The sequence below is a fragment of the Callospermophilus lateralis genome, chromosome 14 (assembly GCF_048772815.1).
Source record: "Callospermophilus lateralis isolate mCalLat2 chromosome 14, mCalLat2.hap1, whole genome shotgun sequence".
In the NCBI taxonomy this organism is placed as follows: Eukaryota; Metazoa; Chordata; class Mammalia; order Rodentia; family Sciuridae; genus Callospermophilus; species Callospermophilus lateralis.
In genome coordinates this window covers 105,116,914-105,134,065 of record NC_135318.1, presented here as the reverse complement: position 1 = coordinate 105,134,065, position 17,152 = coordinate 105,116,914, and the positions used below count along the sequence as shown (strand labels likewise).

Here is a 17,152-nt window from a genome sequence, read left to right as displayed (position 1 = left end):
GGGCACATGGTCCATTAGTGTCCTGTGTCATGATGCACAATGAGAACCCCAGACTCAGTCCATTCTGGACTGTTGCAACAAGGACCTTGTGGCAGGAAGGAGGAAGACCCAGGGAGCAGCTGGGCTCCAACAAGAAGCCTCTTGTCACAGCAGCAAGTTGAGCAAACAGGATACTCCCACAGTGCCTCTCTCCTTCCTGAGGTGCTTCGTGCAGTCCACAGGCCTGTGGCAGGGATACAAGGGCGCCAGCACTTAGGGAATGGGAGAGCTCACTGCTTGGAGGCAGAAGGCGTTATTTCTCCTCTGGGTTCTTGAAACCACCTAGCTTTAGGGAAGGTTTATTTGCTTTCACTTCTGGCACCCACCAGGGGCCTGGATTTTTAAGGGTAAGAGGGAAAAGGCAGGCTGCCCCTCCCCCAGCTCTCCGTCATTCAGGGGGTGCAGCGTGGTTATATGTGAGGTGACATATGGCACTGCTAAGCAGTTCCATTGGTTGCCATGGCCACCGCTGACAACAGAAACCTAGAAATTCATACCATCATTCATATGGTGACCCAGGATCCTGGATGTGTGTACCAACCTACTGGTGCCTGGATTTCCTGGTTTTGAAAACAGAATTTTTTTATTATTATTAGTCACAGTAGCTTTATTTTTAATTACCCAAGACTGGAAATCACTCATATCCATCAACAAGTTACGGCATATCCACGAGAAAGCGAACTTTCTAATGCCAACTTCACAGAGCCACGGGCCAACTAAGCGCTAGCTGTGCTTCTCTGGGGAGAAAGGCCATTCTGTTGGCCCAGCACCTGACACTGTGGCTGTTTCCACATAGTGACCTTCCAGGGAGACACAGAGGTGGTGTGAAACATGTCTGATGCCCATGGATGGAAGGCATCGTGCCTCTTGCCTCTCCTCTTCCTCTGGGCCCTGCGGAACAGCAGCTGGAGCTCCAGACCCAGGAGTCCAGGCCTCGGGTACTCAGGGAGCCCCCACAAAGGGCTGTGAGAGCGAACTGGCGCCTATGGTTCTCTGAGCAGCACTTCTGAGGAAGCAAACTAATAATACCGCAAAGGAGAGCAAAACAGCTGAGTCTCCTTGTAGGAATTAATCCTGGATTGAGATCACACCTTTTTTTTTTTTTTTTTGAGCCTGGAGTGAGAGACATCCTCTCCCTCGGAGAGACAGGTATCTGTAATGGAAATGAGGGCAGCCCAGAGCCGAGCTGGTCTGGTGGCAGCAGGAACAGCCAGCCAGGCTGCACAGGTGATTGCTTGCCCGCCTGCCCGGCCAGTGAGCCAGGCCCTGTGGGGAGAGCTATCCCTTCTCTAGGTGCTGATTTAGCAGAGCAAGGCGCTGCCAGGGAGTAGCTCCTGCCGAGAGAGACCTGGTGCTTCCCTTCACTCTGTTACAGGACTGAGGGGGGTTTCCTAGGCCAAGTCTGCCCCCAGGGGGAGTGAGACCCTGGGTGGGGATGCACCTGGCCCCTCGCCCCATTAGAGGGCTTTGCAAAGAAGAGGGTACCACATATACAGATGCCACATCTCCACCTGTCCAGCAGGCCAGAGGAGTGGCACGGCTCCTGCTGGTGACCTGTGGGTCTGCAACTGGGTCCACACTGGCCTCCACTTCCTGTTTGATCTTCCCCCACTTTGTGACTTTCCTTGACTCCTTGCCCCTCTCTCGCCTCTGACTGGGCCCTGTTTTCTCCACAAAGGCTTCCAGCTGCCCTCTGCAGCCTTCTTGGAATGTCTGAAAAGCCACTGGACAGGAACCACCCCACATTCTTGCTCTCTGCAGAGCATCTGTGGTAGTACCCGCAGTCACGATGCCCAGGAAATATGTGGGTCCTGAACCCCAAATGTTACCCTGAAAGATGAGCTATGCCGGCCCTGCTGGAGCCCAGAATATCTGAGAAGGAAGCGGAGAGGGGTCCAGAGCTCCCTAACATTTAACTCTGTGTTCCTGGAGGTCGGTCACCCCAAGGGCCAGCTGGCATTTACTTAGCCTCTTCGACTGCTTCTGAAAAGGTGCTGGAGAAAGAATGGAATCTTACAATCATTTACCTAGCATGGTGGCATTTGCTTAACCTGCCTTGTGGTGGTAATCCCAAACAGATCCTAGCATCGCTTTCTCTTCCTGGCCACCTTGTACTCGCAATGCATAGTTCTCTGTCTTTTTTTTCTTCTTTCTTTTAAATCACAGTAAATCCCCTGTTAGATAGGAACTTAGACTGAGCCAAATACAGACTAAGAAGATGGGGGCCCTGTCAGGCATCTTAAGTGAATAGCACCCTCCGGGTGGGGGAGTCAGGGGACGGTATTGATCCTAGATGGTGAGTGTGTCAGCCTTTTCACCGCTGTCACCAAAATATCTGACTAGGGTACACCCCCAGGGACCCGCTTTATCCAGCTGCTCCCCACCTGCCTGCAGTTACCATTCGGTCAGCCCGCTCAGGCGAGGACGAACTGATTAGGTCACGGCTCTCACCATCGAGTCACTTCACCTCTGAACACGCCTGCGTGGACACCTCATAGCCAGACCATAACCGTGAGCCGACCCATCCCCTAACCCCAGGCTGCACCAGATGCCCACACAGCTGGGTCAGCTAGTGACTGACAGGGCCACCAGTGGGTGTGTGAGGCAACCCACTCAGGTGCCACCCAGGTGGCACAGCCCAGAAAGAGAGGCCTGTCCTAGCCCACCTGGAGTACTCATTCCCAGGAATCATAGGCTGCTCATGGTCTCCAACTGTCATCCCACGTTTCAGATACGTCCCCCTCAAAATAAGACTTTCGTCAGAGGCAAGCTCCACTGTGAATCCACTCTGACATATGGTAGGTTGGGTGGGGGCCATGGGAAGGAGTGGTATCCTGAATCCTTGCTGAATCCATCCAGGGAAATAGATCTCCGAATCCTCTGGGTTACAGCTCAGGTCAGTGTCTGGATCCTGACAGTCGTGTCAATTGGAGGTCATCACTGGAAAGGGCTTCCATGGCTCACCCTAACCAGAGCGGCTTTGGGCCACCATTGGTCACACCATTAGAAGGTGTGTGTGACCACAGGCTTGAGTTCTCCAGAGGAGCAGGGCAGGCAGGAACCCATGGTCATGGTGAATGCAGGGCCTGCGGGGTCTCAGTGAGGTTGGATGGCCTTGCTTCTCTGACCTCTGGTCCTTCTCTCTCTGCACTGCTGCATGTAGTGTCCTGGAAAGGTCAATTGAAAAGGTTGGGACCACGGAGGTGCCTGGCCCCTGCGAAACTCCCCCACCCCATGTCTGGGGAGCCACCTGCCCTCTATCTTGGCTCCCTGGGCCTTTGGGCTGCTCTCGAAACCTTTTTAATAAACCTACCAATGTGGGCAAAGGGGTGTAGCTCAGAGATAGAATACGTGCCTATCTTGCACAGCCTCTGGGTTTGGCCCCCAGCCCCACTAAATCAATAAATAACCCTCAGATGTCACTCCTGCCTCTTTCTGTTTTTCCTGCACCCCTCAGGCCAAAAGATGCTGTGAGAAAGACTTGACCCTTGTGAACACATCCTTGGTTTGTAAGGGAACGCGACTGGGGAGCACAGAAAGCCTGACGTGGCATGTGACAGCTGTTTACTAAAGCGCGTTCTGCTCTCCCCTCTCTTCCTCAGCTCAACGACTCAGCCAAGCAGCTCATTGAGATGGACAAGCCGTGCCCCGCTGCTGCTGCTGCCACCGCATCCGGCTGTGACTCTCCCTTGCTCTCTGATCCTGGCGCAGGGGCTGGCATGGCCCCGGGCCCCACTCTCAGCAGCTCAGGGGCCGTCAGTGCCTTTCAGCGGCGTGTGGACGGCAAGAAGAATGCCAAGAAACGCCACTCCTTCACTGCACTCAGTGTGACGCACAAATCCTCGCAGGCTGCTAGCCACAGGCATTCCATGGAAATCAGCGCTCCGGTTCTGATCAGCTCCAGCGACCCCCGCGCTGCAGCCAGGATCGGGGAGCTAGCTCATCTGCCATGCGCTGCACCCACCCAGGTAATGTCCCATAGCCCAGGGCCAGCCTATGTGGGTTCCCGGGGTCTCCATCCTCACCTTGTGCCAAGCAGCTCATTTCTGAACTAGCATGAAGGAAGCCACCCTGGAACTGCCCTTGGGGGTAACTGGGGCTCCCTCTCCACGGCCTGCCACGAGTCACCTCCAAGAATCTTATAAATGTGTGTATGGCACCCTGTGTGTGTTTCAAGGACACCGTGTTGGAGTAGCGGCCACTCAGGAGAAAGTTCCTCCCATCTCACTGGCATTCAGTGTGAGTGGCTCTGTCCTGGGGAAAGCCGTGGCCTAGTCCTGGGATGTCCTGGGCATCTCTGCAGGACTGGCTGATGTCCCTTTTGGCAGAGAAAGGGCCAGAGCCCAGAACCAGAATCAACTGTGCTGTTGAGTACTTTCAGGAGTGTTATTTCTACAGATGCCTTTTATCTTTGGACGTGACGTTGATTGTGTTTTCCACAGTTTCTTTGTAGATTTAAGTAACCAAAGCAAGATGTGTAAAGAATAGAAAGGAAGTGGTTATCTGTAGGTCTGGAAAAACTGGTCACAGTGGCACGTCAAGAGCAGAAATTGGGCAAGTTTCTCCCTTATGAATCACAGATCCAGTACGGGAAGAGGGGGCTCTCCCAGCCCTGACAGGGATGGCTTTGCTGCCACACTGCTGTACTGTCACCCTTTCACATGACAGACCGGGGAACAGGCAGATGTACCCACTGGGGCACATCTCCTCCAAATCCAGCCGTCTCCATGACCGTGTACCTTTGCACAGGTTGAACGTGGGAGTGCCCATTTCTCCCTGTTCTGCATCTTCTCACCTTGAGGTCCGTCTGCAAGCCAAGTATTTAATTTAAAAAATTAAATACTTGAGCTTCTGCAGATGTGCCACATTAATCTGAATGTGCCACTTACACACATGGCACACATACAGACACTCATACAAACACCATGTGTATAGACACCTGTGTACAGCACAGCTCCACATATCCACTGGTGACAAGATACGCATACACATATACAAACACATAAATGCACTCATGCTGCACACACATAACTAGGTAGGGGCGGGGTACGATTTCCCTAGCACACACACAAAAATGCTGGTTCTCACCCAAGGTGGGGGCCAGGGTCTGGAATGTGCCGTTGTGTCTGGAGGTCCACTGGCCACTGCTTGCCTGCTTCTTAACCCTCACAGCTTCCCACTGCTGGGAAACTCCCAGCATCTACACCTTGGGCTCTGTATTCCCCAGGAAACGATCCTTGGGGTTTGTTGGTGCTATTACAGTTTGGATATGAGGTGTCCCTCAAAAGCTTCTGGATTAATGCAAGTCTGTTTGGAGGTGAAATGATTGGATTGTGAGAGCTGCAACCTAACCACTCCATCTTCGCTTGAAAGGACTTAAGGGGTTGCAGCTGTAGGCAGGTGGGGCATGGTTGGAGGAGGTGGGTCACTGTGGGTGTCCTCTGGAAGGGTTCATCTTCCCTGAGACCCCTTCCCCTTTCTCTTTCCTTCCTGGCCACTGTGAGGAGAGCAGCGCCCCTCTTCCTTCCCCTCCTGCCATGAAGTTCTGCCTCATCTTGGGCCAAGAGCAATGAAGTTGGACAACCATGGACAGAACCTCTGAAACCATGAGCCAAAACAAACATTTCCCTCTCTAAGTTGTTCTTGCCAGGTAGTTTGGTCACAGTGACGGGTACGTTTTCTATAAGGGGAGTAGGTGCAATCTGATCTGGACCCTAACCCTGCCCTCTGACCTCGGCTAAACCGTGAGGGGCGCAGAGACTCAGTGGTGGTGGGTCAACACTGCCCTGCTCCTTGGAGCATGCATACCCAGAGGGTAAAGGCAGAAATCAGTGATTCCCAGCAGGGTCTTGCTCCAGTGTCCTGGAGAGGCTGAGTAGGAGGCCCCAGCAAGGCGTGGGTGGTATTGTCATGGTGGTACTAAGACTAGATGGAGACCACGCTTCTTGTTAGCCGTGACAGTTCTGGTCCAGAGCTCTGGTCTCTCCCTGGCAACCTGGGCAGCTGCTGACGACATAGACAATTGAAATCTGTGTTCTACGACACACTCAGTTCAGATGGCAGTTGCTGCAGCAGGGCTGACAGAAGTACTTACGGAGGGGAGCGGGGCGCAGGATCGCTGTCCTGTGCGCCACCTAGGGAGCTCTTTTCTGGCCTTCCTCCTCACTTTTCTCACCCTCACTGCAGTTGGGGACCCCTATGGATAAAAGGGAGGAGGGAAGGGAGAGAGTCAGGAGAGAGGAGTCTTGTTCCTGATCCAAAGGTGGTCCTGGAGCCTCCAGGCAGACCCTTTTCTCAGCAGTTTGACTTTTACTGAAGGTCACGAGCAGGCTGTGGACTGCGTTTAGGTCACTCTGAAGGATGAGAGATCCAACAAAGCAGTCACAGCCTGTCTCCCTGTCCTGATTTAGTGGAGCTGCGGAGAACGGAAAAGGCACCCCCGCAGGTGTGGCCGAGGGCGAAGTCTGCAGTCCTCCTCAGGCTCAAGGGTCCGTCCGTGGTCTGGCTGTGCCCACACACGGAACTCTCCGGATCTGCCCTCTGGTCTGTGCTGTCTTCCTGGTTCCTGTCACTTTCCTGGTCCCATGAGTCTGATCAGGAAGTCCCCTGGCCTGAGGACTCATCCAAAGTGGCCAAGGCCAACCAGACCCAGGTCCGACTGCGGCCACAGTCGGTTTTTCCTCCCCACCATGCTGGATGTGCCCTTTGAGCGGAGCCCCAGCCAGTATTCTGTGGTCAGTGGATGAGACTTGGGCTTGGCCATCAGTGGCCTGAAGAAATCAGTATCATCGTTTGTGTCCGCCCACAAGCAGAGGCCTCCTGTGGGGCAGCACCGGCATCCATGGGGATGGGCCAGGGTAGGGAGAGAAGGAGGGCTGGCTGCCCCAGGCTCCTCCATGCCCACAGGCACAGGGTGAGGCTGAGGGTCACAGCAGCAGGCCCTGCCCCCCGTGGGCCCCTTGAGACCCAGGAGGTCCATGCAGGCTGTGACACAGAACATCTTGACTGACTGATGAATCCGTGGCCCCTGCGGGCCAGGGGGTGGGGTGACAGGCTGCGAGGTCAGTGAGGACGCTCATCTGGAACCCAGGCTGACCCGCAGGCATGTGCAGTCTTCCCCTGCCCACCCAGCTCCTCTTGAGCCATGAGGATCACAGGGTTCGTAGGATATTGTGTCAAGTGTCCCTGTGCGGGTTTTCTTTTTGAGAGAGAGGGGTGTTATGGTTTAGATGTGGTGTCCCCCAAAGCTCACATGAGAGGCAACGCAAGAAGGTTCAGAGGAGAGATACAAGAGCCTGAACCCAGCCGATGAATCGATCCCCCCATAGGGACTAAGTGACTGTGGCTGAAGCGGTGCAGCTGGAGGAGTGGGGGTTGGGGGCGTGGCTTCGGGTTCTGTGTTTGTATCTGGAAAGGGGAGACTTCTCTGTCTCCTCCTGATCGTGATGTGGGCTGCTTCCCTCCACCGCCCTCTGCCACCAGGACGTTCAGCCTCACCGCAAGCCCCGCGGAATGGAGCCGGCCTGCTAGGGACCGACTTCTGAAACTGTGGGCCCTTACATAGACTCTTCCTCCTCTGCAATTGTTCTGGTCAGATCCTTTAGTCACAGCAGCGAAGCAGCTGACGAAAACAGGGGGTGCAGCTGCTGTCACTGGTGGACACTGAGCTCTCGTTGATCACGGCGCTGGGTTCCGTAGAAGGTGCACACGAGATGCTCTCTGCCCCGGAAGCCTGGCCAGCGGGAGTGGAGAAGGGACCACTCGCTGAGCCCCATGCTGAGTCTCCTCTCGTGGTGAGGCTGGCTTCAGCAGAGGCCATGGGCAAAACGGGCTCTGCCAGGGCACGTGCCTCGTGGGACGTGGCGCTGTTCGAGGCAGCCGTGTGTGCAGACAGACGGACATCAGAAAGAGCAGCCCAAACAGGCACCAGCTGTGCTGCCCTTTAATCGGCTTGATTCTAAATTCCTGTGACGGAAGGTGAGTTACATGCAGACCAGATCCACACATTCATGGAGCCTCGGGGTGGCTGATGCCCAGTCTGGGTAGGTGGGCAGAGACCAGGGCAAGGGTCCCCAGCTGGCTGAGTCTTCACTCAGCTCTTCAGTGCACCTGACGTCACTTGCTCTCTTTTGTGTTACCTGACAATGGAAAGGAAGTGTGGGGTCTGTGGCTTCTACAGAGGAGACTAAGGCCGTTCCCCGTGTCCCTGCCTCTCAGGCAAGTGCTCTGAGTACTGTGCAGCCTGAGGGTGCACAACTGTCCAGCTGCTGGTCTCCCTAGAATGACTGGCCAGGGTCAGGTCTGTGGTTTGTTCCTTTAGCCACACGACCTGATAACGCCTTCCCTGGTCTCACCTCCTCTGTCTTGGCTTCTTGTCACTCTCAGCTCCCCCCTGCGCACTTGCCACGCAGTGGACCAGTAGGTTTAATCCTTCCACCTTAGAGATGAGGAAGCTGAGGCCCAGGACCTGGGGGACCACTGAGTGCTGAGCCTCTGGCCAGCCTCCCTGCCTTCCTGGCCCACTCGGGCTGTCAGGAGTGGTAGTGGTCTGACGTGAGATGAGGAGGCACGAGGCACCCCTCCCTGGGCTGTGTGTCGAACGATGGCTGCAGCAACTTTGCTTGATGCTTAGGAAGTCGGAGTGCGTCACCAGCCTAAGGTTCCAGAGAGAACTTTGAGGGCTTCCGAGCCTCATGCATTTTAGTCATTTCTCTCTTCTCCACTGTTCGTTCTCTGGGTAGGTGCTGTGCTGGACCCTGGAGGTTCTGCAGGGTGGTGGTTAAAGGAGTGTGTGGGGCTGAGGGTGACATATCATCTCCAGTGTCCTCAGCCAAGACCCCGCATCTTCCCAAGCTCAGTCTCTTTGCCTGGCATTCCCTCCTGAATCTCCCTGCAGGAAAGTTGATCTTTGGAGCTGCCCAGGCGACCTTGGAAGCCCTTGACACTCAGTCCCAGCTTGCCTTCCAGGCCCACCATCCCTCACCAAGACCTGGGCAAGTGATTCCTTCCCACCAACCCTCATCTCTTCTTGCTATCCCTTGACCTGACTATTCTGCCCACCTCACAAACACACACACACACACACACACACACACACACAAACACACACACAAAAAAAATTCCTGCTCTCCCTTTGTGGCCCTCTGAAATTTTCACTGCTTCTCTGCAGCTTTCCGTGGCTCCCTGTCATCTTTCCACCAACCAGACTGATTCTTTAGTTGTCTCCATGCCACACGATGTTTCCTATGTCCACCACCGAACCTGATCAGGTTTTCAGGTCCCCCAGGGCAGACACTGGGTACCATGTGCCTGTGTACCACACCTGACCCATCGATAGCCGTTTCTTCTTGGGTGGGCCATGGGACCTCGGACCTGGTCGGCAGCATTGCACCATGAGTGGCCTGACGTCTACACGAGGCCTGCCGTGCCCCGTGGCCTTCCCCACAGGGACAGCTCCCATCACTACCAGCTCCTTGCAGGCTCCAGATCACTTCAAGGACTTGAGAGGACGCAGCTGTGAGGTGTCTTGCTGAGCGCTCCCCAGGGGCACAGGGTCAGGCTGAGCCTCAGATGGCTGTCCTGCTCACATTTATACCCCCAAGAATTCTTTCTCCCTGCTCTTTGGAGAGGTCAGAGGGCCAGCTCATGTCCTTGTGAATAATGGAGTATCCTGGGGGGACTTTCCCCCGGGGGAAGAAGGGTGTCATGGAGAAGGAGAGAGAGAGAGTAGCTATTTGGGCTGACTCCATAAGTACAAATTTAGATGTTTGCTTATCAAAGTTATTGAATCAAATTGGGAAATGTTTGCAAGTCATGTGACAGACGGAGACATGTTCTGAGAAATGCATTGCAAGTTGATTTTGTCATACTGCAAACAGAACGAGTGCTTACAGAAACCTAGATGGTGGGCCACTCACTCAGCAGGGCTTCTCGATGTGATCAGGAGGCACAGTGAACACAAGAGGCCTGAGGTTGCTGCCGGTGTAGCACAGCATGCCGTTTTACAGTCTTTTTTTTTTCTTTTCTTTAGAAGGAGTACATTCTAAAATAATGATAAAGATACATATACAAAATGTAAGCACACAATTACCAGTACCACAAAAAAGTAAATACATAAACCAGTCATTTGCTGTCATTAACAGGTATTCTGTTCTGTACACATATGTGTATGTGCTCTGCTTTTATACCACTGGCAGCCTAGTAGGTGTGTTTATACCAGGGTCCCCACAGACACATGGGGAATGCCTGTGGTTATGATATCTCTAGTGACAGGAATTTTTTAGGTCCTTTATAATTTTATGTGACCATCGTCCTATATGCAGTACATCATTGACCAAAACATCAGTATGCACCGCATGACTATGCTTACATTTTAGAGGAATTTCCTCATAAACCAAATAAGCAATCAAACAAGTAGTCACCAAACTAGTGAAGGAACCTCAATGGACCCAGTTCACAATGGAGCACTCTGCATCAGTCAGCATTAGCTGGTGATACCATGTAACAAACATTCTCTCACTCTTGGAGACATAAAGCAACAGGCTCATTTCCTATTCACACTTGGGTGAATCACAGGCAGCTCAGGGCCTAGCTCTATCGTGTCCTCATACCAGGACACTGCCAAATGCCCACAGGCCAAGTGGCCTACTGTCTGTTTCAATAAATCAAAGTTCCTTCAGGATGCAGACATGCCCACCCCTTTGCATAACATTTATAGCTGTTTTTAGGCCACTGCAGAGGTTCTGAGTCGCCGTGACAGAGAGGGTAGGACCCACAAAGTATTTATTATGGGACCCTTTGCAGGAAAAAGTTGCTGACCCCTGATGCAGAATGTCTCCAGGGACTGGGCAGGGCCAAAAGGTGGCAGCAACAGTGGCCCCCATGACTTCTTCAGGACGTGCATCACTTCTGCTCATGTTCACTAGGCAAAGCCAGTCTCACGCGCCTGCCTCCTTGAGGGTGTGGCAATGCAGAGTCTAATGAAGCTTCGAGGAGGAGAACCCAAGTCCTGGCCACCAGAGGCCAGAACACTGCTTCCCAGGGTCCCATCTCTGTCTCTAAATCTTTATGCTGAACACAGAGATTAGGAAAAGCTGTTTGCAGAAAATGACGTACGTGAGGGATGAGGTGACACTTGTGAGCAGCCCAGGCCAGTGCTGATCTGATGGCTGTCCTCGGACTGTCCATGTGGTATGCGCTGGTTCTGCAGGACTGACAAGCTGCATAGGTAAAGGTGCCCAATAAGCCCCAGCATGTGGTCGGACACAGGCCCACTCCTGCACTCAGCCTCGCCCCCCTCTCAGCTGCTGAGGGCCCACAGATCAATCCCATGAAAGCAACCCCTTGAGATGGGGGAAATGCCCTTTTAAATTGGTGGAAGGGGAGGTGTTTGGAATTCAGCTGGGAGAACATCAGAAAGAACATTTCTCGGGTGTCTCCGTGTCTGAGAAATAAATTAGGAGAGCTCTGCTTGGAAGCTCCTGGGCATCTTTAAAATGCATCGCCAACCTGCCGTTTTCTGCAGGTGCAGCTCCCCTTGCTGTCTGGGTCTTATCTCTGCCGTGGGATGGGTGGACAGGATGCTCCGAGTGGGAGGAAGTGCTTGGGAAAGAGCCGAGGAAAATGACAAGCTTGGCTGCCCCAGGCCTGGCGTTCGGAGGCTGTTTTGTCTCAGTTGCTTATTGGCTTTGCAGCCTGCTGGTTCTGCACCCACCTGCAGAGCGTGAGCTGCCGGCGTGACCGAGCACCAGGGCTTATTTTCTTTAAATCATTTTTAGAAAGTTATGAATTTAATTATAGGCTTTATAAGGAAGCATGAAAAACCAAACCAAAAAAGAAAAACAAGATTACCAAGTGAGCCCAGGTGAACACAAGAAATCCCGTGGTGAAGATTTCACCCCCAAATGATTTCTTTTTCCTACAAATCTGGAAGCAGCTGTGCCTGCTTGACTTAGCCTGGAAGTGGGGACAGAGAATGCTTTGGCTGCCCAAGACTGAGCATCCTGATTCTATTTTTTTTTCTTAATTTTTTTTTTATATGTAGATGGACACAATGCCTGCCTTCCTCCCTCCCTTCCTTCCTTCCTTCCTTCCTTCCTTCCATCAAACCCCGTGCCTCACACATGCTAGGCCAGCGCTCTACCACTGAGCCACAGCCCCAACACCCTGATTCCACTTTTTTTGAGTGCCAAACTTTTCACCCACAGCATTAGGTGCTGATGGTATTTAATTTTTTTTTTCTGCTTGGTGAGATAGGAGCCACATCTGCAGGTTTCTGCCTGTGCCTTGGGGTCATCCACTGGCAGACAAGGGAAGGACCCCATCAAGGGAGGTGTCCCCTTGGCAGGGGTGAGCACCCAGGAGCACCTGTGGCCCAGGAATGCCTGCTGACTTCCTGGCTGCCTTGGTTCTTCCCTGAACCCTGTGGCAGGTAGATACAGGGGGGTGATTGTCATGGATCCCTATCCTCTTAGGGACACCCAGTCCCCTTGGAGATGACAAGAGAATCTATGCCACAGAGGGTGGAGGGTAGGAAGGACCACAGATCAGCACCCAGAAAACGGGAAGAAACCAAGTCAGAAGAGACACCAAGTGTCACCGAGGTTGGCTTCCTCCAGGATTGTCCAGATCCCGGGGCTCGGGGACAAAGGTGCACGCTGTTCCTGGAGGATGAGGGATCTAAGAACCTTCCCCACATCCCTGGCTCCCCTGGCTGCCTCACCCTTCTCTGTCTTCCCAGAGTTTGCTCTGATTTCTTCCGTGCTGAGCTTTGGACCACCTGTCTCCGTCTTGTGGCAGCATCTGGAGGCAGGGGGTGCTGGGTGGGGGCAGGAGTCCCAGCTGCTTCCCCGGACCCCATGCACCCCTGAACTCTCATGCCCAGGCTGCGTGAGCCACGGTGTTCCCCCGTCATCCTGGTATTGCCAAGCCACAAGCTCAGCCTAGGAGCTGCTCTGAGCAGAGCATGTTTCTCCAGCATGCAGACCACAGAGAAGCAGGTGGATAGTGTGGTTCACACTGAATTAGAGTTGAATTCAGTCCACTCCCCTGCGTCCTCTCCCAGTATAGGAGAGGCTCTGTTTGTTGCCGAGGGTTTCCCCTCAAACTTGTGATCCTGCCTCAGTCTCTCAAGTCTGTCTCTCAAGTCTCTCTCTCAAGTCTCCTCCTTCTTTGGTTTATCTTCCTTAGTGATGTCATGGGGTGACTGGTTAAGCTATTGGCCACAGCTGTGGTTTGTTGGTCCAAAATATTTTCCGGTAAGTCGGCAGCAGAATCTGGTGTTTCATGCTCTCGTGATAGACTCTTGCAGCAGAGGTTGGCAAATATTCTGTGGTATAGGACCAGATGGTCAATATTTTACATTTGGGGAGAAATGTGGGCTTTGTCACAACTCTAGATCTCTGCTCTTGCAAGGTCAGAACAGCTGGAGGCCATGTAAATGGGTAGATGTGTCTGGCTGCCAACAAAACTTCATTCACAAAAACGGAAGCAGGGGCAGGGACTCTGGGCCAGATATGTGATTGAGTCTGTTGGTCTCGGAGCCAGACAATCCAGTCAGCAGCTGGGCTGCTCCAGCATATAATAATTGAGAAGCAAACCCAGAGTGCCTGGGGCGGGGGCAGAGGGGGTGGCCAACAGTCCTGGAGGTAAATCGAGCCTCCACCTCAGGTGGTGAGTGAATGGCAGAAGGCCAGCCAGTCTCCTCCCCCTGGGCAGCTGTCTTGTCCGGTTGGGCTCCTGGGCCTCTGCCCTGCCCCCTGGCCCTCTGGCTACGCAAGCTGCTCACCGTTCTTTGCAGAACTAAGCAGAGGAACCAGGCCATAAATGTTTTATTCTAAAGTTTTCTTTGGGAGGCAAGTTCATAAGGGTCTGATTTACACCGTGCGTAATGGAGTGGTGGCGAGTGATGAATAAAACATGCTCGTTCACTACTCCTTGGGGTGATGGCAGTGTTTTCTGGACTCATATTAAAAATTAAAATGAGGAGATGTTTCTTCTCAGGGTCTTCGCCTGTGCCAATATGGAAGAAAGTAGCTGTGAGCCCCTATGCCGCCTGCCAACCCCCCCCCCACACACACACACACATTTTTCTCTCTTATTAATCCCAACAGCAAATCATATGGCCTGGTTCCCTGCAACTACTTAGGGGCCCATTAAACTGTAGCAAGGGGCCTCTAGTGTTGGTAACAACCTGACGATTTAGAATGGGGAACCGCAGCAAGGCAGCTAGAAGCTGATGGCAGTAACGGGGGAGGCCGTGATTTCTTGAAGCAGGTCACTGTCACAAAGGACAGCCCAGTTCTTACTGACCAGCAGCTCCAGGGTGTGCACACCCACTCGGCCGGGCAGCTGCTTCCTCGGGGAGAGAAAGAGGTGTAGGGCCAGGATCTTCCCTGGCTTCGGAGCATGGCACAGTCATGTCAAGTTCTGGCCCCTGAGCCACCTACGCGGAGCTCTGCTGTATTGGAGGACACCATGCAGCATGAGCAGGCTCCTGGGCACATTCTCTTTTTATTGCTGGCACTAGGGTGAACTCCATCTGACGAGGGCTTCCTCACTGACCCATGACCCTGCCAGCTGATGCTGCAGGGTCCCTCCCAGGTGATTCTGGGCTCGCGTTATGACCTGTATTTTTAGACATCAGACCTAAAGGGATTGCTGAATTATTGTTCTGTGGAATCAGTGAATCTGAGAATCAAGCCACCTGCCTGCTTGGCCAGCTCTCCAAAATTTATGGGTTGACCCCCAAGTGGAATCCTGATACGTGGGTGACCCTTTTGGAGTCTTTCACAAGTAATATGATGCAGACCTACTTTATTAGTCAATGTTCTTTCCTGAGAAAAGGGCAGATGGGCACAGCTCTGTGGTGAACAGGGCTGGACTTGGCTTTGAAATTAAAGAAGAGATTTCCACCAGCTGATCTCAGAGCCAAGATGGATGTCTGACCCAGGGCAGCAGCCCCCAGTGGGTTTATTCCAAAGCAATCAAAGCCCCTTCTCCTTTCTTATTTTTAATCATCGCCTGACTGCCTCACTTTTGCCCTAAATGCTGAGAATCATGTAAAATGAAGCCATTGAAAATCTAAGCAGAATCAGAGAGGCCTTTGCAGTAAAGAGGAAGCTGTCCCATGACAGGGACCCAGGTGGCCCTGTGGAAGGTGGTCAGAGTTGGAAGGTAAGGACCCTGACATCTGGTATCAAAGTTGATCTCAAACTGGACTTTTCTTTATCTCTCATAGAATATACTACTGTGCTTCAAGGCAGTCGCATGTATCTCAGGAGAAGTTGTTCGTTTGGGGTGTGGAAGTGAATCAGGGCAGTGCTCTATAGCACGCGGGAGGGGCAGCAGGGTGCTGGTCATCTGGGATCCCCATGCTGTGCCCTTTGCAGTCAGAATTTCTAATCGGAATCATTTTGACCCTGCAATTCCTGCTGGGGTCAGCTGCACCTGGCTGGCTTGCAGGCCACTGAGCAGCCCCACGATCCTGGAAGTCATGTTCTATGTATAGAGGTCTGGGGTCCCCACCAGGCGATAGCTCAGCTGGTGAGTGAGAGGGTTCCCCAGCCCCTGCTCCCATCCTGGCATCGATGGTGACAAAGATGAGGATCTGATTCCGAGGAGGACCCAGCTCCACCTGCGTTGGGAAGTCATGACCACCACCATTCTCTGGCATGTTTAGTCTTTATCTCCCCCAGGGCAGAGCCCACCTGGTACTGCTGCCACCCAGCCGGACTTCCAAGGCACCCTTACTCTGAGCACTGCTGCCCAGTGGTGCCAGGAAGGCGAGCCACTTGGCCCTGCAGAGCCTCAGTTTTAGGTCTTCCCCTCCTGATCGTGGGAAAGTACACATCCACACGTCCATAACACACCTGTCTGCTCGTGTTCCGATTCTAAGTAAGGTACAACTGTGAAATCCTATGTATCTGTTGTATCAGGTTCCAACTGAGGGCCAGATTTCCAGCAAAACTCCCTTAAGCTGTCCTTAGGCTCAGTCAGTGTTTCAGCAGCTGATGGCCAATACCACCACTGGGGCCCTGTGGCTGCTCCTGCCTTGAGTCCTTCTGAGCCTCCTCACATACGCCCTATGGGGTGCTTGATGTTGGCTCACCCAGGGGAATAGGGGGATGCCTGAAAAGATGGGGTCTGTGGCCTCCATGCTGCTGTATTGTGAGACACACTCCGGCAAAATTCACCTTCTCAGCCAAGACTTCTCCCTGCCCTTCCAGCAGATGAAAATTCATCTCTCTGTCTCTCCTGGACAAATGCATTATCCCTTCTATTGAATTATGGCTTGAGTAGCTCAAGGCCACTGGGCACATTGGAAAGGTGGAGATTCACTGGCCAGACTAGGGCAGACTCTGGGCATGCTCTCTGCAGTCCCCACCTCTACGCTGGCTGGTGCTGTGCGTGTGGAGTAATAGTCTGGCTGTTCTGGAGAAGGAGGCATGTTAAGGAAGGTGTCATGGGACTGGTTTGAGTCGGTTATCCTGTGTATCTGCTCCTCCTGCTGCCCACCTGACTGTCTTGCCACTGTGCACCGCCACCTGGGCCTGACCACACGCCCTCTCGCTAATGCTGCAGCCTCACCCCTGTTCCTTCCCATCAGCTCCCAGCATCACCCACAAAGACGGCACGTGTGGATACAGGAAGGCATGGACTCACTACCAACTGCAGCTTGCTTTGTAAACAGACCTCAACAACTTAACCCTGTAATTTTATATTAATTTGAATGTTCAGAAAACCATTGTCACTTGATACTAAATGACATAAAATTTGGACATATAAACTTTGGGTTTTTTGTACCAGGGATTGATCCCGGGGGTTCTTAACCACTGAACCACATCCCCAGCCCTTTTTTATATTTTATTTTGAGACAGGGTCTCACTAAGTTGCTTAGGGCCTCAGTAAGTTGCTGAGGCTGGCTTTGCACTTGTGATCCTCCTGCCTCAGCCTCCTGAGCTGCTGGGATTACAGGTGTGCACCATTGCATCTGACTAAACTTTTAAAAAAAATAAAATTCTTCCAAATCCTAACTCCCACAAAGCCCAGTGTTATCACTTGATATGTAAATTTCCAGATTTTGCCAGAAAATATACATACATTTTTTAAAGCG

At 52.9% G+C, this 17,152-nt stretch overlaps 1 protein-coding gene across 1 annotated transcript in view; it reads left to right on the top strand.

Annotated features, from left to right (window-relative positions):
- Nucleotides 1-17,152, top strand: part of Sh3rf3 (SH3 domain containing ring finger 3) — a 329,352-nt gene that overhangs the window by 233,517 nt on the left and 78,683 nt on the right. Inside the window, exon 4 of the mRNA XM_076832934.1 lies at nt 3,642-4,007. Within this exon, the coding sequence (XP_076689049.1) occupies nt 3,642-4,007 (366 nt within the window). The remainder of the gene's footprint in view (nt 1-3,641; nt 4,008-17,152) is intronic.